At 38.2% G+C, this 24,741-nt stretch overlaps 1 protein-coding gene across 4 annotated transcripts in view; it reads right to left on the bottom strand.

The window, feature by feature from the left end:
• The window catches only part of LOC131398997 (sperm-associated antigen 16 protein-like), a 598,225-nt gene extending 573,853 nt beyond the window's left edge, over positions 1 to 24,372 (bottom strand). For 2 of the 4 annotated variants that reach the window (XM_058532947.1, XM_058532946.1), the window contains exon 1: positions 24,237 to 24,369. In XM_058532947.1, coding sequence (XP_058388930.1) covers positions 24,237 to 24,346 — 110 coding nt within the window. In that variant the 5' untranslated portion in view covers positions 24,347 to 24,369. Of the gene's footprint in view, positions 1 to 24,236 lie in introns of all 4 variants that reach the window. The other 2 variants (XM_058532945.1, XM_058532944.1) reach the window with 2 other exon arrangements.
• Between the last annotated feature and the right edge of the window lie 369 nt (positions 24,373 to 24,741).

Below are 24,741 nucleotides of genomic sequence, written 5' to 3'. Positions count from 1 at the left end.
GATTCTTGTATAAGATAAAATAAGTATTCATTAACATAAATGAATGCATTATACCCTGATAGTTTTACCACTTCAACGTGATGCTAATTAGCAATCTTGAAATTACTAATGATTGGCATACCAGGGTTCACTACTTGACTTGTACTTTTCCATGCTGAGAGAAAAACACATCCTCAGTACACCTCAGTGCTGACTAATGAAAACTACAAGTGAGTCAGTACATCCGTAGTTTGCCATGAATGGTTATTACCAAGATTCATTATTTCAAGAGGGAGGGTAGTATTATATGATTAAGTATCTTAACCAATCAGGTCAATGGAAGTACAAATTTGTCAATTACACCTATAATTCAAATTAGATCCTCTCTTAATGACCAACACTAAATATGAAATATAAGCACTTAAATTGTCTTTTTGGTTGATTGGGAAAATATACTGCTAAAATTGGAGTTATAATAACAATAACAATAGATAACTTTTTCAGGGCTTACTTGGGTCGGGCACGGGGCTAGAGGCTTTACATACATCTCAAACCCTTCTAACATCCCAGTGAGGTAGATATTTTATCTTCTTTTTACAAAATGGAAACCAAGAGCCCCAGAGGTTAGGTAACTTCACAATGCAAATCTTGCTTATTGAGCAGAGAGATATGTGTGTTACTCTGTATTGCTGTATCTGTGTCCCTTTGTTTATCGTTTCATATCTTAGGGATAATATCACTTACTTCCTAGAGCTATTATAGGGATTGATAGCAGATAACGGATGTTAAGATGTCTTAATATAGTAGAAGTATTAAGGTAAAACATTTAGAATACTCCTGGTCTTCCCTTCATCCTATTTATCCTTATAGCACCAAGTGTGGTCCCCAGAGCACCACCTGGAAACTTGTTAGAAAAACAGAATTTAGAGGTCTCCAGACCTCCTGACTCAGAATCTGCAGTTTTTGACAATTGTCAGGAGGCTGCTATGCACACTGAAGTTCGAAAAGTGCTGCTTTATACAGTAGGAGCACGTGGGGCGTGAGTCTCTCTGCAGTGGGGAACTCTCTATGGCCCTTGTATTGAGCCTTATAGAAACAAATGATTATCTATCTTTATTAATCTTTCTTAAATGATGCCTCTTGTCTTTTCAACTCTAAGCATATCAACCAACTCTATCAGGAAAAAATTAAAGCACAAACTATGAACCAAAGGATGCAAAGCAAAGGAAAGGAAAACTTCAAAGGCTTAGAGTGTGAAAGCGGTGGAATTCAGGGGTGCATGACTGCATTTCTCTTTCTCTCACTGAGATCAAAGAACTTATTTTCACCTGTCAATACATTTTAATTCATGCTGTGTTTACCACTCCAGGTCCCACAGATTGCAAATAGAATTTTTAGAATTGTACTGATGACAAGGTAGTGACAAGACAACTCCAGGATCTATAAAATGTAGCACAATGTGACTCAACTTGTATGGAGTTAATCTTCAAGGTAATTAGGAATGACAGATTAAAGAAAAGAAGTTAAATTGCCCTCACAAGAATTACAAACAAAAGATAAGCTGATTTACTCTCAAAAGCCAGTTGGTAAATGATTATAAATGATGCCAGAGCAATAGCAATTTAAGACATCAACTTCCTGGTTGGGGAAGATGCTTATCCTCCATCTTGGTTAAAGAAAACGTCTTACTTACTCGTTTTCTCCCCCTTGATTTTCTCTTGAATCCAAATTTTTGGTTTGCTTCTAGATTTAAGCACCTTTCAACTTACAATTGTTTAATTTGTTTACAGCCTGCACTTCTGTATACTATTCACTGACACTCTCAAATTACCTTGTACATCAGCTAATTAACTATTAAACATCATAGCTATTTCAAGCCATGATAAGATGGAGCTGTGTATCAATCTACGTCACTTTATCTCTGTTACCATTTCATATGTAGTGCAGTATTTTTGCAAGAAATTTAATATTGTATTGCATTTTAACCTTTTATATAATTAGAATGGTGGCATCCCAGGACCCCTTGCACTTGTATCATGCCAAAAGAGTAGTTTTGTGAGCAGATAATAGAGTCTAAAGAATCTACTCCATTTACACAAGAGCAATGAACAATCTGAATGAAATATCATCTTCCTTTGAGGGCAACCATGTGTCTTTAGTGATGTGTAGAAATTAATTTCAAAAAGCTCTATCACTGAAGTCAGGTAGATGAAAGGAAAGTAGTCTGGCAAAAGATGGGTAGTATTAATTGAGAGCTTTTGTGTGCCAGGAGCTGTGCTAATGTCTTGACAAGAATCACAAGAATCTTTTCATGCAATCCCCTCTATACACCCTGAGGAAGGTACTGGTGCTTCACAGATAAAGCAGAGGAGGTACAGAGGGTTCACATCACTTTCCCCAGGACATACCCAGGGTGCTAGAACCCAAGCTATTCCCACATCAGCAAACTGTCTTAGCCGTTTATAGTATACGGTGCCAAGTCTTAGTCATGAGTTATCTAATTTAATCCTTACTCTAACTTTATGATGTATTCTCTCAGTTTCATACAAAGAAGTTAATGACACATAATTCTTTCTTACTTCCACGTCCAGTCTATCATTAGGTTCTATGTATTCTATCACATACGTACATCTTGAATCTCTTCTCTTCTATCCATCTCATCTCCATTACCTAGTTAGGTAACCATCAGCTCACAATAGTCTTTCTAACCTACCTATACTCTTCCACTCTTGTACCCCTCCAAACCAATCTACACAGAGGTCAGAGTGATCACACTGAAAATCATATCCCATCATAGGAGAAATCATTTTAAAACTCTTTAATAGCTTCTAACAGCAAAAGGATAAGTACATAGAACAAGGAATTATAGTTGTAGAAGCAACTTTGTCATTGCTCCCTCTCTCTGGTCAAACCTGCTTAGTGGAGGGTGCATTCCCTATGTCTGGCATTTGATGAAAAATAGAGCAGGTCCGTGACATTTATCTTTACCTTTAGCATATAAAGTACTGGTCAGAATCACGTACACTGGAACCAGACTGCCCAGGTTTAAATCCAGAACTGTGTCATTTACAAATTGTATAACCTTGGGCAAGTCATTTAACGGTGCCTCAGTTTTCTCCTCTATAAAATGCAGAATATTATCAATTCCTACATCCTGGGGTTGTTGTGAATATTAAAAGAGTTAATAGAGGTAAAAACTCTTAGAACCATGCTTGGCACATGATAGAGACTATATGTGTTAGTTCTTGTTGTTAGGGAATGGGAAGATTTGGGTAACTTTTGAGTCAAAGACATAGTTCAGTAATTATAAATGCTCTACCCCATATGGTTAATCTAGATCTCCAATTTTGTTCAAATGTAAGATCTTTTTTACTGTTCTTCCCTATTGCTTGTTAGCTGCTGTTTCTATCTCCCCTCTAGGGTCAAAGAGGAAGAAAAAAGGAAACGTGAGAAGAGCATGAAAGTTCTTACTTGACAAGAATTATTGTAAGATGACTTAGTGATTTTTGAACATGACAGATTTTTAAAGCTTTCTTCCCCTTACGGGATGCTTTTGTGAGTTCTTGTAGACACCAAGAGAGAAAGTTGAGTACATTGAGAATATTCCACTGCACATTCTGAGGCACAAGCATTAGATTTTCCTCTAGTTTTTTGACCCCACTCAACCTCTAGTTTTCTGTCTTTCCACTCACTTCTTGGAGACATCTCACCTCTATAGTCAGTGTCTTAGACATGACTTACCATGGATCCAGGATCCCTCTCTCTTCACGTCCACCATCATGGAATAGTTGTCAGTAGAGTAGCTCAAATAGCTAGAAGCAAAAGTCTTTCTGTCCTCTCATCATATCCTTTATTTCCCAAATTATAGAACTTGTGCTACTTTGTTGTGATTGCTTTTTGTGACCAGTTACTAGAATGAACTAAGATGGATAAAGTGCAAAAAGAGCACAACTTGATACTTTTTCACAATTTCCCCTTTAAATAATATCTTCATTGTGATGGGTGGACTTTCAATGCTTTTCAAGTTACCTCGTGGATTAAAAATACCACGTCTGTTCTAGTCTAGTCTAATATAAAAACCATGACATCTCACCCACTTTAAATCTTCTATCTTCTAGTTGGGCTTGAAATGAGCAAGGCAGGAAGTCATTGTTTTCTTCTGTGGTTCTCTACCTTGATTAGTTACTGCATGCTGCCTCTGACTCCTCAGGTGGGATGGAGAAGACGTGAAGAGCAGAGAAAAGCCGAAACAACTGGCACAGTTGCCATATGTCATTGACACCCCCTGTAACGGCCAACGTCCGAAATCTGCTTTTTTTCCTTCTGTGGGGTACTTTCAATTTCTTTAGAGGGTTCCCCACTGGGGACCTCCATTTGTTATTCATAAGAACACGATTCCTCCCCACGTAGGCAACTTATAATGCCCCTTAATATTCTGCTTCCAGCCTCTTTTTGCTGTGATCACTACACCCCTTCAGAAGGTCATATTGGACAGAGCTCTTTTTACGACTGCTCAGTTATTTGTCTTGTATGGCATCCACATCCAATCTACAAGAAATATGACCCTTCTATGCCTTTCACAGGAAGTGCCCTTCATGCCTGGGGCAGTATCTCCTTGCCTTGCCTTCAGGCAAGCAATGCAGCTACCTATTCTCTTGCCTCAAGACACTTTTATTTTCATTTTATTTTGTTTTTTTAGTTAAGCATGAACCAGCTTTGATATTCCTCCAGTTCTAGAGGACTCAAGCAAATTCTCAGGATGGTTTCTTGGAGAAACCCTCACTTCACTTCGTATAAGAGGAAGAGAGAAGAGCCTTTCTCCTTACCTAGAGGGAAAAGAGGGCAAACATCACAGGACTCTGACTTGTCTCAAAAAAATCCTCTCTTCCGAATTTCAAATTTGAATGAACTCTCAGCCTGTTTTTATTAAGTGTGGAGGGTGGTGATACTAGCAGAACTGTTTCTCTGGTCACCTTTTACATTTCTGGCATAGACAGTTAGTACCCCCCTTTGGAATGCAAGGATACTTCCTGACTACTGTCTGCAGTCATAGAGCTGTTAAGCATTTTAGAGCTGCGGTAACAGTACTAATCTCCTTTTCACATTCTCCTCCACTATCACCTGTGATATTTTCAAGGGGGTAGGAATAACATCTATCTTGCTGACATATTGTTTCCCTAGCCCTTAGCTCAGTCTCAATAACATTCATATTTATTAAATAAATAATAAATGAGTTGAAATGCATTCAATTTTGAGGCTATTAGCCATAGTTTTATAGATAAATTGATAACACACCTATGGCTATTATATGTATGTATGTATATGTGTGTGTATACACAGAGACATAAGTACACATACATGGCCACAGTGTTGAACTTCTCTATGAGACACCATTCACATTGTGGTCTAGATAAATAGAGTTACACTCCTGAGAATGTTATTTACATAAATAATAGTGAGAATGGTGCACCCTGGAATTGTGAAAACCCTTGGACCTACTATATAAACGTAAAAGTATGCATTCTTCTGGCATCTGGAGATATTTCATATATTCCATTTATCACATTTATTAAATATCTACTATGTTTTAGGCATAGTGTTACATAATATGGATGGTGTTAAGTGTCCACATAGATAAATAAAACAGAATAGAAAATTGTAAAACAGACATAATGCCAAGTAAATGTAAAAATGTATATAACCATGGAAAATGATTAGAGTAAATTATATTAAAATGTTAATAATTGTTATGTTAGGTTAACTGGACATTACTTTTTACTTTTCTGTTTACTTTTAAATGTTTCTCTATACATGCATGTATGAATTTCATAGTGAAAAATACACATATTCTAAATGATCTAAGCCATTGATAGTTTAAGTTTTCGTATAAAATCAACACATATTTACCACCCAATATTTAAACATAATTTTAGCCAAAACAATTTATCCAAAAATCACTCTCCAGCACCTGAGAGAAAAATCCATCAACCTGAAAATTGGGTGACTGAGGCAACAAATTGGAAGACTGGGCCATGCTAATTTAAAAATATTAATTGCTCATGATCCTGTGCCACTAAGCAAACATCAACACTAAAATTACCTTAAATTGCAGCTGAAGATTTCTTTAATCAGTTTTTTACAAGGAATATCTAGAATAATTAGCATATTACAAACACACTAAAACATTTTTGATCACTTCCACAGTTTTTCATCATTAAGAGATTTTTGCTAAAAATAAGCTATTTATTTACCTTCTGTTTGCCTAGCATGTGATGAGAAAACAATATGGTCATTAGTTAACGATTTAAAAACTTACTAAATGGCTCATTTCAAATCACATCCCATAAGGATGGGAGAAAAGAAAATTGACCCCAGTGTCAAGATCTTGAGTCACTTCAATACCAGTCTAAGCCCTTAATATGGACTCCTAACACCAATGGTATGGATTTCTTGAGTTTTGAGCTTGCTAATCACTGAAGTTTTGCCATGAAAGTAAGAGCACTTCAGAGGAAAACTATTGTATCTTGGACCATAGGAGAACATCCATTTCACTAAAGTCTATTGAGAGAACTATGTCATATTTATTTACAATAACACATCAACACAACACATCCCAAAGTGCATTTTGAATATTGGATTATAACGGATATGACAAATGTTACATTATTACTTAATACGCAGATACAGATATACATTCTGGTGCTAGAGATCTTAGGTTTAGATATAATGAACTGAGCTAAAAAATCATGAAGTAATTGCTTATGAATTAAATATAACTCTGTAATTTTCCTTAAGATTTATGTCATCTCCTATAACTTCTAAATTTTTATATAGTAACTTGCACTTGCACATTGGTAGTTTCAATAACAAAATAAATACACAAACTGTAGTAAATTTTCTTTTCAAAATAAAATGTATTCTTTGAATTAAACGTTTGTATTTAGGGGCCGGCCCGGTGGTGCAAGTGGTTAAGTGCACGCACTCTACTGTGGCGGCCCAGGGTTTGCCGGTTCGGATCCCGGGCACACATCAACGCACCGCTTGTCAAGCCATGCTGTGGCGGCGTCCCATATAAAGTAGAGGAAGATACGCATGGATGTTAGTCCAGGGCCAGTCTTCCTCAGCAAAAAAACAGAGGAGGATTGGCATTGGATGTTAGCTCAGGGCTGGTCCTCTTCACAAAAAAAAAAAAAAAAGTTTGCATTTAGGGCTGGCCTGGGGTTCGCAGGTTCAGATCCCGGGCACAGACCTACTCACCGCTCATCAAGCCATGCTGTGGCAGGTGTCCCGCATATAAAGTAGAGGAAGATGGTCATGGATGTTAGCCCAGGGCCAATCTTCCTCAGCAAAAAGAGGAGGATTGGCAACAGATGTTAGCTCAGGGCTAAGCTTCCTCACCCAAAAGAACATTTGCATTTAGACTATGGTTAAACCAGTCCAAGAAATGCCCTTAAAAATTACAAAATCAAATATACTTTGTGAGTCATTAAAAGAAATATGTGTCACCATTCTCTGACTCTTTAGAAGAGCCTGGAGGATGAGGATTCAGGTGTATAAAAAAATCTGTAGTCTCCATAGTTTTTAATAACTTTTCTTTATTGGTTAATAAAATTCTACCTTTTTTACTAGAAAAGCTTTTGCTGGTGTTTATTTTTCCTCCTAGCATCTTGACTTCTTCTTAATATTTATTAAGTTGGCAAGAGTAAAATAACCCCCACTGAATCAACTGAACTTTGTACTGTGTGTCACAGTCTAAAACTTAGATGAGCTGAGCCATAACTCAAAATATTGGATTTGTTTCCTTTTTTGAAATTTCATAAGATACTTGTGAATTTGCAAGAATATGTCCAAATATCCCACATCTGAAAGAAAATTGTCTGTCCCTCCTATGAACAGATTTTATATAAATACCGTAGACAGAAAGAAGCCTTACACCTTCTTTTTCCATTCTATCTGTTATATCCATGTCTCAAACCACAAATGATCAAAGAACAATTTAAAAAATGCAGGCTACGTGATGTGTAAATGATACCAATATACCAGAGGGCCACAGATTACCATGCACTGGTTATCAAATCACGCGCAAAATTTTGCTCTCTGTAAATGCTGCACTGACAAAATTCACCGTAATTTTTCCAGTTTGGGGAGCTTTGATGAAAGTACCCACCCCCTAAGCTTATCTATGAGGCAGTCCAAGAATAAATGTGAGCCCCAAAGGATTAACACCAGAAATATCAGTCTAACAGAGACAAGTAAACAGCCAGGTTCAGTTCAGTCAGTTGGTATTTATCAATATCACATAAACCTACATGAAGAGCTTCCTCAGAAACTCCAGTCAGCAAGATGAGATGTGAACTATCTCCTTCCCTGTGTCCCTCTATTTATGTGTCATTTAACATTTAGTGAGAAACAGATACCCTAACACTTTTAAAATAATGAAAATATTGACTGAGGTATTACCATTGAAGTACTCTTCTTAAGTGCCACTATTCCTGTAAGTGCTATGCAGAGTAGGGTATCTTACTGGTGATTTGGCTACATTTAGTGACATGTTTAATGGTGGAAAAAGTGACATATGTAATGAAAGCATTTTAAATTCATTGAAATGTCTCTAAGTGATCTTTGTTTTGTACACTTAATACTACTACATTTTTCTAAAAGATGTTTTGTTCATTTTTAAAACTGGAATGTGAAAATAATATATAGGTGATACTAAATTCAAAGATATGAAAAATTTGACCCAGTCTATTTTAACTGCAGCATTGTAATTTCACAGCTTTGCAAGAAAAAATATTCTAATTTGGAAGAAAATCTTAATTGACTTTCACTGATTCTCAGAAGTCAGAGCATTGACCTGCAACTTAAAGAGATAAAATCATCTTCATATTTTGTCATTGATCATTGGAAGAAAAATATAGGATGTATATCTCTGGACTCAACAAATTACCAGTGTTATCCTACAGAGAACCAAACTCTAGTCTTGATTTATTACATTAGATTTTTCTTTTCTGTTTTTAATGTTTATAAAGAAAGGTAAGTTAAATAAAAATGATTATAGATGAGTTTAACTATTAGATCATGTCCATTTTCTTAGAAAATTAGGAGCAAATGTCACTTACTGAGAGGTAAGATATTGTTACATTCACTTGTATTATCGTTCATTCATTCATTCAACAAATATTTCTACATTTCATGCACGGGATGAGCAATGAGGCAGAATGATGAACAAAATATGCACAGCCCTTTCCTTCATTGATCTCAAAGGCTACTTGTCTATACACAACAAGGAAAAAAGTAATCATAAAAAATAAGCGTGATCAATGTTACAGTTAGAGAACGACAAGTCCTAGGGAGGCACAGAACCAAGTCACTCATCCATGGTTGGGAAGTCAAGGGGAACTTTCAGAAAAGAGTAATATCTAATAACCTGAAGAATGAGAAGGAGTGAGTCGATGAAAAGGACAGGTATGTGAGATCTGAAAAGAGAGTGAGAAGAGGATGGTACAACAGAAGAAGTGAATAAAGATTATTTTACGGCTTGAGCATGATACAGGCAGTGGCAGGATGAAGTTGAAGATGTAAGAAACGATCATATCATCAAGAGTTTTGTAAGCAACGACTAAGAGTTTGGACTTTATCCCAAAGTAAATAGGTGAAAACCAACTATGATAGCCAGCCTCCACGATCTTTGCCTCCTATTATTCACCTGCTTGTGTAGTTCCCTCCTACAACGAATCGATGTTGGCCCAGGTTCCCAACAGAATATAGCAGAAGTGATGAAGGAGGATCTGAGATTAGGTGATAAAAATCAGTGAAGAGTTCTGCCTTGCTTTCTTTTTTTTTTTTTTTTTTTTGGTGAGGAAGATCAGTCCTGAGCTAACATCTGTTGCCAATCCTCCTCTTTTTGCTGAAGAAGACCGGCCCTGGGCTAACATCCGTGCCCATCTTCCTGTACTTTATATGGGATGCCGCCACAGCATGGCCTGACAAGCGGTGCGTCGGTGCGCACCCGGGATCCGAAGCCGGCCGCCAGCTGCAGAGCGTGTGCACTTAACCCCTAGGCCACGGGACCGGCCCCCTGCCTTGTTTTCTTGAATCACTCACTCTGGGGCAAATCAGTCACCATGTTGTGAAGACACTCAAGCAGCCCTGTGGAAAGAAACCAAGTTGTGATCAGCAACTTAACAGCTATGCAAGTGAGCCTTCTTAGGAGGGGATTCCCCAGCCTCAGTCAAGCCTTCATATAACTGCATCTTCAGCCCATATGTCACCACTTCCTCAGAGAGACCTCTGGCCCGAACCATCCAGCCAAACCACTCCAGAACTGTGGACCCACAGAAATATTGAGAAAAGCAAATGATTTTTGTTGTTTTAAGCAACTAAGTTTTGGTGTTATTTCTTACGTAGCATTCAGTTAATGAGTTAACCTATTAAAGGTTTTTAAACAGGTGAGACATTGAGATATTTAATCAGGGAATGCCATGATAAGATTTTCATTTCAGAAATATCTCTTTGGCTACATTGTGTAGAAAGACCGCAGCAAGGCAAAATGGGAGGTAAGGAGACTATTTCCGTATTTCAATCAAGAGGTGATGGTGCCCCAAACTAGGGTAAATATTTAGTATTGCATTAATCTTCACGGCTACATTTGCATTTACTGATATTTTAAAAGTAAAATATAGATTCTTTCTGGAAAAATCTTAGAATGATAACAAATGAAAATTGAAAATCAATTATTGTTTAGTCTTCTCACTTAATTCAACACTCAGGAAACATCATGGGATTCTAGACGCGCAGGTTAGTAGAAGTTTTATTCACTCAACGGTTATCTCTCAAAGCTTTGCCAAGTGAAAATAAACTCTGGCATTTTTCTGCCTCTTGAAATTGATGTTAGCTATTCAGGAGACTCTGACAAAGAGCCCTGAAGTGCTAACACCCAGTGACCCTGACATCTCAGCTCTGCAAAAACTTTGGAAATCTCTGCCGTGGTGCTGCACAATAACCACACTCTGCAGCAATTTCCAGAATGATATACTTTTCCTTTGCCAGGTCCGTAACAGGTGCAACACCATTTGGTAAAGTGGACCTTGTTTCTTTACTTTTCCTACAACTATCTGTATTGCTTGAGATATAGACTCAAGTCACTACTCTTCGTGGCAAATATCTATTTATCCTGACTGCCAAATTTGATGGGATTTGCATCAATCCCAGAACTTTTTTTTCAAAGAAAACTTGGTTTTATTGGGTTTATTTATAAACTTGCTTAAAGTTTTTTCACAAACTAACCAACCCCCCCACTATGATTTTGAACCTCTCTTCACATTTAAGCACAGTTCTAAGATGCTAATAAATTCTCTTTGAAAAGACTAGACAAAAATATGTTTATTGCGTTAAGAGAGTTTAGAAGTAAATTGAGAGGCTAGAGGAACATAAAATGTTAAATGCACCTTATTTAGATTTTTGCCTGAAAAAAAGACTTTCTTACTAATGTCATAAATACACAAAGCTTCCAAAGCCAAGTTATTCTGAATCTCTTTTACTATATTCAAGCCTACAGTTCTACCTACCCTATTCCCTTCCCCTGCACTTTATCCCCCACCACTCTCTCTCTCTGAATAGATACCCTATAATTGAAAACAACTTGAGCAGTTACTGCATTCAAACAACTCCTTTTCACAAGTCAGTAACCTGAAGTCAAGACAAATTAAATGTGACAGATTTAATGTGACAGACTAATGTGACACAACTTAGTAGTAAGCTTAAGTGTATAATTTGAATTTCCTAAATTTTTTTTCAAATCTCTTTTTTCCCAATTCCAGTTGCTAATACCATAGTTCAGGCTACCCTCACCTTTAGTCTGGATAAATTCCACCATTTCCTTACCTCAACTCATGGCCAAGTTCCATTCATGGTTAAGTTCAATTCATTCACCACACTACTAGTATAGTCTCCTTTTTGGCATATAAATCTGAATGTCAGTTTTTTTCTTAATACTCTTCAATAACTTCCAATGCCTTCAAGGTAAGTACAAATTCCTTGAATTGGCTTTAAAGGGTGCTTCATTTCTTTATATTCAAATTACTCAGTTTTTTTTCCTTCCCCAATTTCGAAAATGACTAAATAATCGTAGTGGTTAACATTTATTGAGCCCATACTCTAACAAACGGCAAGCTTAAATCCATGGTGGGCACGTGGCTAAATTCTGTACAGGGCTCACTGAGGGAGGGGGTAGAGCAGAGTGGTTGAGTAAATGGGCTGTGAGGTCACTTGTCTGGGCCCCAGGCCCAGCTCAGCTTATTACTAGCTGTGTGTCACTTAGCCTCTCTTTGCCCTGGTAGCCTCACCTGCTGAGGGAATGAAACAAATTAGCACATGTAAAGCCTGACAAAAAGCGAGCACTTAGTGAACATTAGCTATGAATTCTTCTTGCAATTCTATGGGGAAGTTATCTCTGCTTTACACTTGAGAAAATCATCAAGGAGAACATTCCATTTCAAAACCTCAAAAGATCCAAGGATATGCGCTGAGATATATTGTTATATGGCTGCTCTAAGTTGTTGTTTCGTGATAAGGCATGATTATCCTGCTGATGGTAAAGCTGCCCGGTGAATAAACACAGACAAGAGTCAGGCACTGAGAATAAGGGCCATACAAAGAAGAGGAAGGGGTGAATATTCTTTTTTCAGTCCTGACTTTATATCAAGGAGGGCACTCCAAAAAGTAGGTAAGAATTGTGTAGGTTTGTTCCTCTGGAAAACAGATGCCAGGCCAAAGTTAGGATTACAAAATATCTTGGAAAGGAATATCTGTGAGGAAACAGGAGAAAGCAAGATTGGGCAGATGGCAACACAGATCTGATAGAATCTCTGCCAGCCCAACAGGGAGCCTCAGAAAAGATTACTCCTTAGAAAAGTCCCCTGTTGAAAGGAAATGGCTAGGTGCTTGCACCACATTATGGCTTAGTCACTGAGGCTACTCTAGGAGAAGATGGCTTTAGCTCAAGCTGAGGTAGACCTGAAGGAGTTAACAGATGGCCCTCACAACTCGACAATGAGTGCCTTCTTGAAGTGAGAGCTGATCTGTGCATCACTGTAGTGTCTGCCACAGATGGTAGGAGCCACTCAATTGCTAGCCAAAAGCAGAAACTAAAGACTGGACTTCTATCAAGATGTTTTTATCCTGGGGTTCAATATGGAATTGGTGAATCAGTAAAAATATGGGTAATTATACTAGATTGTGGGTTTGTTTCACAGTTTTCTGACACCTAGTTTTAGTAGAGCATTTTACGTGTTGGTGCTCTCTCAGTAATGGAGAATCAAGAGGAGTGTCTTTTGACACTTAGGTCAGAATATTCAAAGGAGAGTAGCGGCACTAGAGAACAGGACAGTGAAGTCCCTAATAATCTGAGCAAACCTGTGTCAGTGAAGCCAGTCCACGTTGTGCTTCAGTAAAAACGACTCCGAAATATCAGTGACTTATAACACAAAGGTTTATTTCTCACTCATCATATATGTCCATTGCCAATTGGCTGCCGTCTTGTTGTGTCAAATATATCTGTCACCATAAAAGAGGGACAAAGAGAGAACAGCAAAGCATGTGCCAACTCTTAAAGCTTCTGTAAGGAAGAAAGATCCTTCACTTGTGTTCACATTTCACTGACCAAAACACATCAGATGGGTACCCCTGGGTTCAGCTTTGCAGACAGGATAATCCTCCCACAGAGAAGGGCAGAGCACACAGGTGAACAATGGCACAGTCCCTGACAAAACCCAGGGAAGAGCCCACCTCAGTGGGTCTAGGTGCCAGCACTACTGTCAGGCTTTACCTCCCATGAGGAGATTGTTTTCTTAGATCCAATCTTAAATCCTCTTGATTTACATCAACTAAGAAAATAGGCCTTTCCAAAAAACGATCAAAAGAAAATCCATTCTGAGATTTTAATTTTGTCAAATTGCTCTCCCTTATTATTCCGTTAATTGGAATATATTGAAATCTCAGCTTCTGTGTGCTGCAGATTATGATATTTATATATTAGAAATATCACTATATGATGAAATAATTTTGAAAAGTTAAAAAGAGCTATACAAAAGTGGACTATTATTGTTATTACGTTGTATTTGGTATTGACTCCCCTTTCTCTTGAACCCAGACAGCTTTTTAGATTCTCAAGTCCTTGTAGACTATAATCCTCTCTACATGCACACTATCTTTAAAAAGATGTAAAAGGAAAGCAATGTTAAGCAATATCCAGCACCAGCCCTGGTGGCCTAGTGGTTAAGTTCGGCGCACTCCACTTCGATGGCCCAGGTTCGGTTCCCGGGCACAGACCTACACCACTTGTCCGCCAGTGGCCATGCGGTGGCGGCTCCCATACAAAAAGAGGAAGATTGGCAATGGATGTTAGCTCAGGTGAATCTTCCTCAGCCAAAAAAAGAGAACTATTCAAATCCTCAATAAAAGGAAATAGAGAATTTTAAAAATCTATAAAAGGAGGAAAGAAAAGGGCTTCTTGTAGATATTTGAATTCTTATCAATGGACAACACTCATTCTCATTTAAGAATATTTTTATTTTCCATTTGGTACATAATGCATTAAAAACACAAAAGAATGAAAATTGTTTCTCTGAAATGAAAGAATCACTGAGAAATAAATGTAATGTCCAAAATATAAAGCTTCACAGCTTGATTATCCTTTCATTAAGATATAAGCAACATTCTAGGACTTGTTGTGGTCCTAATTACAATATGATGGAATACACATTTGTCTGGAAAACAGCACACTTGAGAAATATGTAATATTCATTGCAACAGCAAGAAAAAAAAAGAAACAAATATGAGCAACTAGAAGGATGTGTAACTATGACATACAACTATCTAATGGGGCTTTGGGGAAAAAAATATATGGTGTGTTATATTTCTAAATATCATAAATAATACCTAAATAGTTTAGGCTAGAAATTTTGAAAGAAGATGGGACGTTTTGAAAATGAGCTAATCTCATTTGTAAATTTGGAAGATATGTAATTCAGTGAAGACATGCGTATATTTTTATGGAAATGATTTCTTTAGTAGTTAGAGGCTAAATGAATGAATTATTTATGTTTATTTTTTTAATAGTCAAAAATTCTAGAAGCTCTATAATAGCAAATCATTGGTCAGATTGATGTTTGCTCTTATGGCATTATGCATGCCCAAAGATATAGATGATGATGAATTGCATTATACACACGTATACACATTTCTTCACTGAATTATATATGATAATGTATTGCCTCGAAGGGAACTGGAGCCATTACAGATAGTTGTGTTGGAATCATAGCCTAGTATTGACTCAGATACCTACAGAGAAGTTTTCTAGCAACTTCAATCATCTGGAATGCCACCATATCTATTGAGAAAGCACAAAGGTTTGAATTGTCAAATCAGACTCACAAAATCATAAACCTTACCCAGTATGAAGCTTTACTAATGATTTCAAGGATACATGAAATCAAAAGGCACAGACAGAGCAGGGAAATATCCAGGATGACTAACACAACTTCCCAGGCCTTTCTTATCAATCAGGACACACTGGCCCAGATTAACAAATGAAGCCTTCAAAGGGATATGTATGGTCACATGGCTTACCCAAAAGGGAACTAATTTGGCACGAAACATTTCCATTTTATATTAGGAATGTGACATATTACATGTGACATTTCCAGAGGGCCATACCACGTAAATTCATAGACTCTAGGTTTGTTTTCCCTAAGCACCCTAGACACCCTGCTACAGCAGTCCACAGATAATGACTATCCCACTAGCACACAGCATTAGTGTTTGCCAGTGGTCTATCACTAACATACTTCAAGGAAATTTCTCTTCCAGGTCTGCCCTCAGTTAAGGGGGGCCTATGGTCCTGCTACTAATTATTCCTTTTCCATCTTCACTATAAATAATAGTGATAAAATAAATAGTAACTATGAAACCTAAGAAGCAGAACCTGACAGTGAGGAAGATGTCTCAAAGAGTGGTCTGTACTGTTGAGACTTGCAAAATCATTGGTGAAGAAAAAAGAGGAGAAGGAGGAGAGTGACAAAGGGAAAAGACAAAATAAGAGTGTGTGAGTGACAGGAAAAGTCACAGAGAAAAATGCAAAGAGGAATGGGGTGGCAGTGGTGGGCTGTGAACATTAAGTTGTGGAAGAGATTAGTAGCTACGACAGCAACGGTGATGCAAAGGAGAAGTGCCATGGTAGTAACTACCAGCAGACACAGTGCTTAGAGAGGAGAAGAAGAAAACTAGCAGTAATAATTGCCAATATTTATTAATCACCTACTGTGTGCCAGGTACTATGCCTTTTACTTGATGTGCATTATTTCACTTAATCATCAAAGTTTAGAGGGGTTTTATTATTTTACAGATTAAGATGGGAAATCACTTGCCCAAGATATTACAGGTAAGAAGGGAGCAAAGTCAGACTTCAATTCCGTTCAGTGACACCAGATCCAGTATTCTTAATCACTGCAGTCTAGCTTGAGGGTGCTGTGGAGCAGGACAACAGAGGCAGTCATTCCAGCTCAGGATATCTCAGTGTGACAGTGGGGTGTAAAGGAACAGAGTGTGTTTGACCTGGTGAGTACTCTGAGTGTCAGATAGAAAATCTGGAGTGAACAGTATCTAGATGGTAATTGAAGTTCTGGAAATAGACAAGATGGCTCAAGGACGGTGTGTAGAATGAGAAGAAAACAGAGCTGTGTTAAGAACACTAAGGAAAAAGTTGAAGGATGGCAGCCCATGAAAGAGACTAAAGAATGGCCAGAGAGGGGAAAAAAAAAACTAGAAAATCAGTAGGGTCATATAACCCAAGAGAAGAGAATATCACCAAAATGGGGGAATCAATTGATTAACCAAGAGGGTGAGAAAAGCAGAAGTGAAAAAAGTACACTGGAATTAAGAATGAAGGCACATTGCTGAATTTGAGAGAAGATTACTAGAGTAAAAAGTTGAAGACGGTTGGCAGTGGATTAAAGAATTGATGACAGGTGAGGAGGAGAAGGTAAAAATAAAATCCTTTAGTTGTAAAAACAACTATATTCAAGAGGATGGTAGTGAGAGCTAAGCACGTGAAGTTAAGTAATTTTATTTGTTTTATTTTGTTTTTGTTTGTTAATGCTCTTGTTTTTAAAAAAATATTCTTAAGCATGGTTACATGCCAATAGGAAATAGCGTGAAAGAAGGGACAGGTTAAAGATTCAGAGGAAGAGGAATTAATTAATTAATGGACTACATTAGTTACCCATTGCTGCGGTAATAAATTACCAAAACAAAAGAAATTTATTCTTATCATATTACTTTCTCCACTTTACTAATCAAGTCTTCTTCTGCCTACCTCTTTAAGGACACTTTGATTACATTTAGGACAGATTCAGATAATCCAAAACAATCTATCTCAAGATCCTTAGTTTAATCATCTATCTCAAGATCCCTAGTTACATCTCAAAATCCCTCGTCATATAAGGAAACATGCACAGGTTCCAGAGACTAGAATCTGGATATTTGGGGGACCATTATTCAGCCTACCACATGGCGCAAGCTTCATGATGCATGATAATGCTCTCTTGTCTCACTCTAAATACGTGACCATAAGTGACAAATGGTATTCTCTAATGCTCTGCACCTCCACTGCATTGTATAATTACTCTGACACTATCCAAAATGAGTATTTCATAACTTCTCCTTTGTCCAGTGGTGCCCTGACCTCCAGATCCACCTCCTTTCCACTCCCTCTCCCCTCTCAAATGATGATCCTGATAAAATAGATTCAGTCTAAAACTTCCTCACTTTCATCACAAAATTTACCCACATACATGAAACTGAGCCTCTGTCCATCCTCTATTTTTTCTGACAGTAAATGAAACGTCCCTGTTCATATCAAGCCTCTCCATTGGTGATCTAGCTCCCACCACTGCTCACCTTCTAATGAACTTGGCTCCTGCAATTATCCCCTCTCCTGCATCATCAGTTTCTTTCTACTGAATCAATCCTAGGAGCATACATAGAATCTTCCTACCTTATAAATTCCTCTATTAGCCCATAATTCCGGCAGCTATCATTCCTCTTCTTGGTTCCCTTTCATGATAAACTTATTGGAAGTGTTGTCTGTTGTCTCGATTTCTTCATCTTAACCTCCCACTCTTTCCTCAAGTGACTCCGTCATTCAACTTTAATAGCTCTTGTGACAAATGATGCCCCCACACTAACTTCAACAGCTGTTTTACTGTTTTAATTTTACTGGATCTGTCAGCTAAACAGTTGGCCATTCATTTTTTCTTGAACTACTTTCTTTCCTTGGCTTCTGTGGCATCACTCTTCCTTGGCTTTTACCTTCCTCACTAGTTATTTCTCAGTCCCCTTTGTTGGTTCCTCTATTATATAAATATTGGAGTGCCACAGTTATCCTAGGATTTTTTTCTCTTCTGTCTCTACAATTTTTCCTTAGATTATCTTACCTGGTTACATGGCTTTACCACCCATATGCCATTGAGTCTAAAATATTAATGGCCAGTGCTGATCTCTCTTCTGAACTCCAAACTCACATATCTAACTGCTGATTAGACACCCCTACTTGTATGTTTAATAAGCATCTCCAATTTAGCATGCCCAAAACTTAACTCTGAAATGCAACTTTGGATTTACCTTAAAAGTATTCCTCTTTCATTCTCCTCAATTCAGTGAATGATACCACAAAATAATTCAAGTGAAAAAAAATACAAACAAACTAGGAGTTATTCTATTCCTTTCTTTTACTCTCCTCCTACATCAAATACATCAACAAGTCTTTTCGTTTCTACCCTCTGAATGTATTCTTAATCTGTCAATCATTCTCTATTTTTCTATGATCACCCTAAAGTCAAGCCACCATTATCTCTCACCTACATTACTTGAATTACCTATTAAAGTATATCTCTTCTCCCATGCTTAGTTGCCTCCATCAATACTCAGAATGATTTGTTTTTGTTTGTTTGTGTGGTTTAATCTAAATTAGATCATGTCATTCATTCTCATGCTTAACAACCACTAAACACTTCCTACATAACTTATATTTGGTTCTTGATTGACTCTCTGACTTCATCTCTCAATGTACTGTCCCATGATCATTCGTGTATATCCACACTGACCTTGTGTCTACTCCTGAAACACACCAAGTCTGTTCCCAAGTTAGGACTCATGTGCCTGTTCTTCCCTATGAAATCATATGCTCCTCCTTCACACCTTCTCATGCCTGGCTCCACCTTGTCATTCAAATCTCTGATCAAATGGCACTTCCTCAGGGAAGCCTCTCTGCCCACCTGATACAAAAGTACCCACCCCAGGTACCCACCATCTAATACATGACCTTGTCTTATTACTCTTCAAAGCAGTTATTGTTAGACGAAACTAATCATGTTTTCCTAACAACTGATCATCTCCTCCAATAGAATACAAGGTCTCTGAGAATGGAGTCCTAATATGTGCTATTCATTGCTGTGGCCAAGCCTAAAAGAGTACCTGGAACAAAGTAGATGACAAATAGATACAAAATGAATGAATAAAAATTTATCTGGTTTTGGCAGATGGCATGCTGAGCATGGTTGAAGGAATTAGTTTAAGATAGAAATACAGCATTTCCATTTTTTTTTTCTTTACTGTGCTACCTTGCTAGTGTAGATAAGTTGGCAGATGAGGAAAGTGAGGAAATTAAGAGAGATTCTTCTGATGGTCATTGCTTATAAAAAGTTACAGTAGGAGCTTGACCTCAAACTAGTAAACTTTGGACCAAATTTAGTCTACAGAGATGTGTGTGTATGTGCGTGTGTGTATGTGCATGTGTGTGTTTCTTTTCTTTCTTTTTTTTTGCCTTACATAGAGCACAAAAGAATGAAATATATTTCCATATTTATTATTTAGGAGATTTGACATGATAAGTCTATATTTCTGGCTTTTCTTGCATAAACAAAATCCTTGGCATCCCTGGGCCCACATTGCAGCCTGGCAACTCTCTGGCAGAGGTGAGGGGTAGCTGTGCCATTTAGATAGTACTTACAAGCTTTAGTCCCCACTATGCCCACTTGACTCCTTTTCATTATGTTCCAGGCCCTGTGCGTTTGATTTTGGCTTCCCTCAATCAAAGCCGAAAAAGCAACTACCTAGCTTCACGCTGAAGAAGTGTTCTACCACCCAGGACTAAGTACTTTCAGTAACTCTTTATGTAAAACTCCATTTCCACTGGGGCGACCTGGCACTTGACTGACTTAAGTTAGTACCTGCTTATCAAGATACTCCACCCTATAAGGAAAGGATTGTAGGCTAAGGGTAATGTTAGGTTAGAATCTGCTGGTAGCACTTTAATTAGGTAGGTAGCACTGTTAATTATTTAGCAAACTACGTCATGTATTCCTGTTTAATGCCATTGTTTTTTATTTTGCTTTGTTTTGTAATGTGCAGGTTGTATGGTGGAAAGGTAAATAAATGAGAAATAGTCCTGTCTACATAGCAACCATGTAAAACTTGATTTTCACTGTGCTGCAGTGCAGCCTGGTCTTAATTTTGGTTTTGCCCCAAATTCAGGCTAAACCTTAGCCTTTGCCCTTTTGCTCATTTTATGACATTCTGATCTGTCTGGTGGTTCTGTGTGATCTATCCGTACTGATGTTTCTAAGCACCCCCAACCGTTGTGCCTCATTGCTTTAAGTTGCGTGTGCCCAATGACTGAATTCATTGAGCATGAGAGTTGATAAATTGCCCAAGCCAACCTGTAAGATAATCAAGTTTAGAAGTCAAAGAAGATTAAAATAAAATTCACATACATTCTAAGCTTACAGAGGCGTGCTTGGCATTTTTCTTTGTTATAGTTTGCTTGGAAATGCGTGTTGGCATGTGAATTAGAAGTCGAACATTGATGATTCTTTTACAATGATATCAAGATTCTAGTTATATATTCAAAAATAAATCTACCTGAACGTTTTAAAAATTCAGACCCTGTAGTTTTAAAAGAGTTTTCAGTGAACATTCTTAAAAAGTATTTTTTGTTCAAAACTCGTAGCCATTCTTCCTATCACTTACTTAACTACCTAAGAACTGAAATACAGTTTTCAAGATAAAACATCTTTAAGAAAACAGTAACACATCGCTCTTTCACAAAGAGCAAATTGAGCTGCCACCAAACACAATAAATCAGTGTCTCTCCTCTCCTTTTTTTAGATATATTTTATATATTTTGAGTACAAATTCAAGTCGATCTCCGCCAGACATTTATTAAATAATGCCAAACTAATGCTAATAAACATGGATAACTCAAATTACATTAACTCTTTAATAGCTCAAAAAAGGTACTACAATAAATTCTTCTATTGAAAAACTGTGGCTATATACTCTTCATCTTAAATTTTTTTTTTGTTACTTTCGGAAAAACAACATTCAGGTCTTTTATTTATTATGACTCCATAAAATTTTATACTAATATAAAATCACTACCAAGAGTCTTACAAAGGTCCAATATTTGAAAGCAATTTCAAACAGCTTCTATTTTTCCTAACAGTTACCTTCCAGTAACTGTCCTTAATTTAAAAGACACTCCGTGATATTTGTTGATGTCTTAATTTAGCATTTTGGTTTTGGGAATGTGCTACATTTCAGGTGAACTTGTGCTTATCTCTAGAATGACTCTGGTTTAACTTTTTATGATAGACTACTACCTTGTTCCTTCATTCTTTCTATCAGTATTTATTGAATCCTTACTGTGTACCAGGCAGAGACTGTTAGACACAATTGAGACATATCATGGAAGAAAACACAAGGATTTCTACCTTCTTAGAGTTTTAATCTGGTGGGGACAACCAAACAAAAAATAAATACTAAACATAATAAATTGGTAAATCATATAGTATGTTAAAGGATAATAAATACTCAGAAAAAAAAGAAAAAGTAAAGCAGGGAGTTTGAAATTAAACAGGGAAAAGGGGATTTCTAGTCATCCTTGACTGTAAACTACCCCAAAACTTAGTGGCTTAAAACAATCGATTATTACCTTCTGTAATACTGTGCTTTGTCTGGGCTTAGCTAGCTGTTCTCACTTGGGTTTCTCACTGCTTTGCAGGAAGATATTAGCCAGGGCTTTTGTCTGGGCTGGAGGTCCAAATGGCTTCCTCACATGGCCAGCCACTGAACCTCAGCTGAACTGATTGACTGCAGTGCCTACAGGTCACCTTTCCCCGTGACTTTGGCATCACAGCAAGGAGGCTGGGTCCTGAGAGAGAGTGCACTGTCAGCGACCGTGTTGAGAGCTAGTATTTCAAGAAACCAAGACTGAAGGTACAAAGCTTCCTCTGACTTCACCTCAGAAGTTCTAGACAGTCACAACTGATACATTCTATTGGTTACAAACAAGTCACAGGCCAGCCTGGATTCTGGTGGAGGGGACTACACAAGGTTCGTTGAGGGTCATCTTTAGAGACAGGCTATCCTAGGAAGTTGTTGCAATTTTAAGTAGGATGATCAGGCTTATTGACAATTTAAGTCTTGAAAAAGGGGAATGAGTTAGGCAGGCAGATATCTGAAGAAAGATCCTTTCAAGCAGAGGGAAGAGCCAGTGTAAATGCTCTAAGGAAAACCATGAATACTATGTCTGAGGAATTAAAAAGAAATGTAGTGGAGTGAGTGAGGGGAAGATTAATAAAAGATGAGGTCAAACATTAAGTGGCCAGATCCCCTAAGACAAAAATCAACCACTAGATTTAGCAAAATGATGGGCATGGGTGACTTGATAAGAATTTCAGAGCAAGTGAAAGCCAGATTGGAAGAGACGTAAAGGAGAAAATGAGTTATTTAAAGAAAGTATAAACAACCTTTTTGGGAGTAGACAAAGCTAGGGGTCTAAAGGGGCCAAGGTGGCTCATCTCTGTAGGGCAGCACACTGAAGAGAAGAGATCAGCAGAGAGAAAATTCCAGAGATTTGCACACATGTCCCTTTGAGTATTCAGCTGAGTCCTGATCAATGCATGTTTGTGAGGAAACTATCCCAGGCTGTGAAAATAAGCACATGAAAGGATTAGAGGAAACAACATTCAGAGCTCACACAGGGCTGGGAATTGTGAGTGTTTTTCAGACTAGGAGACCTCATAATTCATGAGGGTATTGGGGAGACTACTCAGAAAGATCCTGGCTTGGTAGTGGGACAAAAAAAAAAAAACACCCCCAGAACTAAATACTGTTCTGTTTTCACCTAAATTTAAAAGCAGGACCCAAAAGAATCAAACTGTGTCTAAGTAACTTCACCATTTCCCAGAGTAAAGATAAAGAATACTTATAGGGAAGCAAAAATATCCAGCACCCAAAAGGTAAAAATCATAATGCCTGGCATATAATAAAAAATTATCAGATATGCAAAGAAGTAAGAAAATGTGAACCATAATGAAGAGAAAAAATATCAATCAAAACCAATCCAGAACTTAATATTTAAATATATTCAAAAGATAATTGACCTGTGAGTTTTTTAACATAAGTAAAATAATAAGTATAACAATAATAACACTAAGGGCAGGAGAAGAGAAATATAAAAGTAACATATTCTTACAAGTTACGTGTACCAAATGTGAAGTGATACGTCACTTAACGTTAATTGAAGGTAGAAACAACCACTCAAATATCCAAAAAATAATAGCTAATAAGCCAACAATACACATAAAATGGAATGATAAAAATATTTAACCCAAAAGAAGGCAGAGAGAGACTCGAAGTCAAGATGGCAGTGTAAGCAGACTCTGAACTCACCTCCTCCCGCGGACACAGCCAATTTACAACTACTCGTGGAAAAATTACCCCTGAGACAGACCTGAAAACTGGATAAGAGGAACTCCTGCAACCATGGACAATCTTAATTGAGGTGAAAGAGGCAGAAACTCCCTTCTGGAGAGAAAAAATGCCGCCTTCACAAGCCACCAGCTTCAGGGCTGCCGGGAGCAGCTCACAGGTACGCAGCCTCCCTGGAGGCGCCGGGCCCTGAGCCAGGGAGCGCCCCCACTGTGGGCATTTTGTGGACCCAGCACAATTGAGACGAGTGGCATTATATCTGACTTTGCCTGCTACTAAAACATTGGGGAGTACCCCCAGAAAAGCTGGTTCATTAAGAAATTAAAACCGGCTCTTAAAGGGGCCACGTACAAACTCACCTGTTTCAGAAAGCAACCTAAAATTACCAGAAAGAAAGGTGCACAGCGCTTTGGTGAAAAGAGACTCACCTGATAGGCCCTGAGTGCATCTCAGTGAGAGATGAGACCTCTCCAGGGACTGGGACATTGGTGGCGGCCATTGTTGTGGCCCGGTGTGGGTGTGCTGACACAGACGCCATTGGAGTTCTCCCTGGGGCCTGCTAGCCGAGGTCTGCCACACCCACTAGAGCACGGATTTAATCCAGCTCAGCCAGGGCAGGCAGCCCACCCTAGAGACTGGCCCCACCCAACAAAAGCCCTCAGGTAACTTGTGGGCCTGCAGAGATTGGTGATTGGACTCACTGCAGCCTGGCAACTGAGCCGATTTCAGTGGGGCAGGGCGTGCACAAGGAGCAGGTGGAGAGTGTGGGGCGGTGGTGGAGTGTGTGGGGCTTCTGCGGTGGAGAGACTGGGTCCACTTCAGGAGGTCAGGGCGCACACACGGGGCAGGATTGTGTTGACTTGTGTGTGGACCTGTGGGTGGCAGGGCATGTCAGCTGCAGAAGACTTGTGCTTCTCAAAGACCCACATAGGG

Source organism: Diceros bicornis, chromosome 37 (assembly GCF_020826845.1).
Source record: "Diceros bicornis minor isolate mBicDic1 chromosome 37, mDicBic1.mat.cur, whole genome shotgun sequence".
NCBI lineage: Eukaryota > Metazoa > Chordata > Mammalia > Perissodactyla > Rhinocerotidae > Diceros > Diceros bicornis.
Note: the sequence above shows the minus strand (reverse complement) of the source record. Positions and strands in the feature narration are given on the sequence as shown.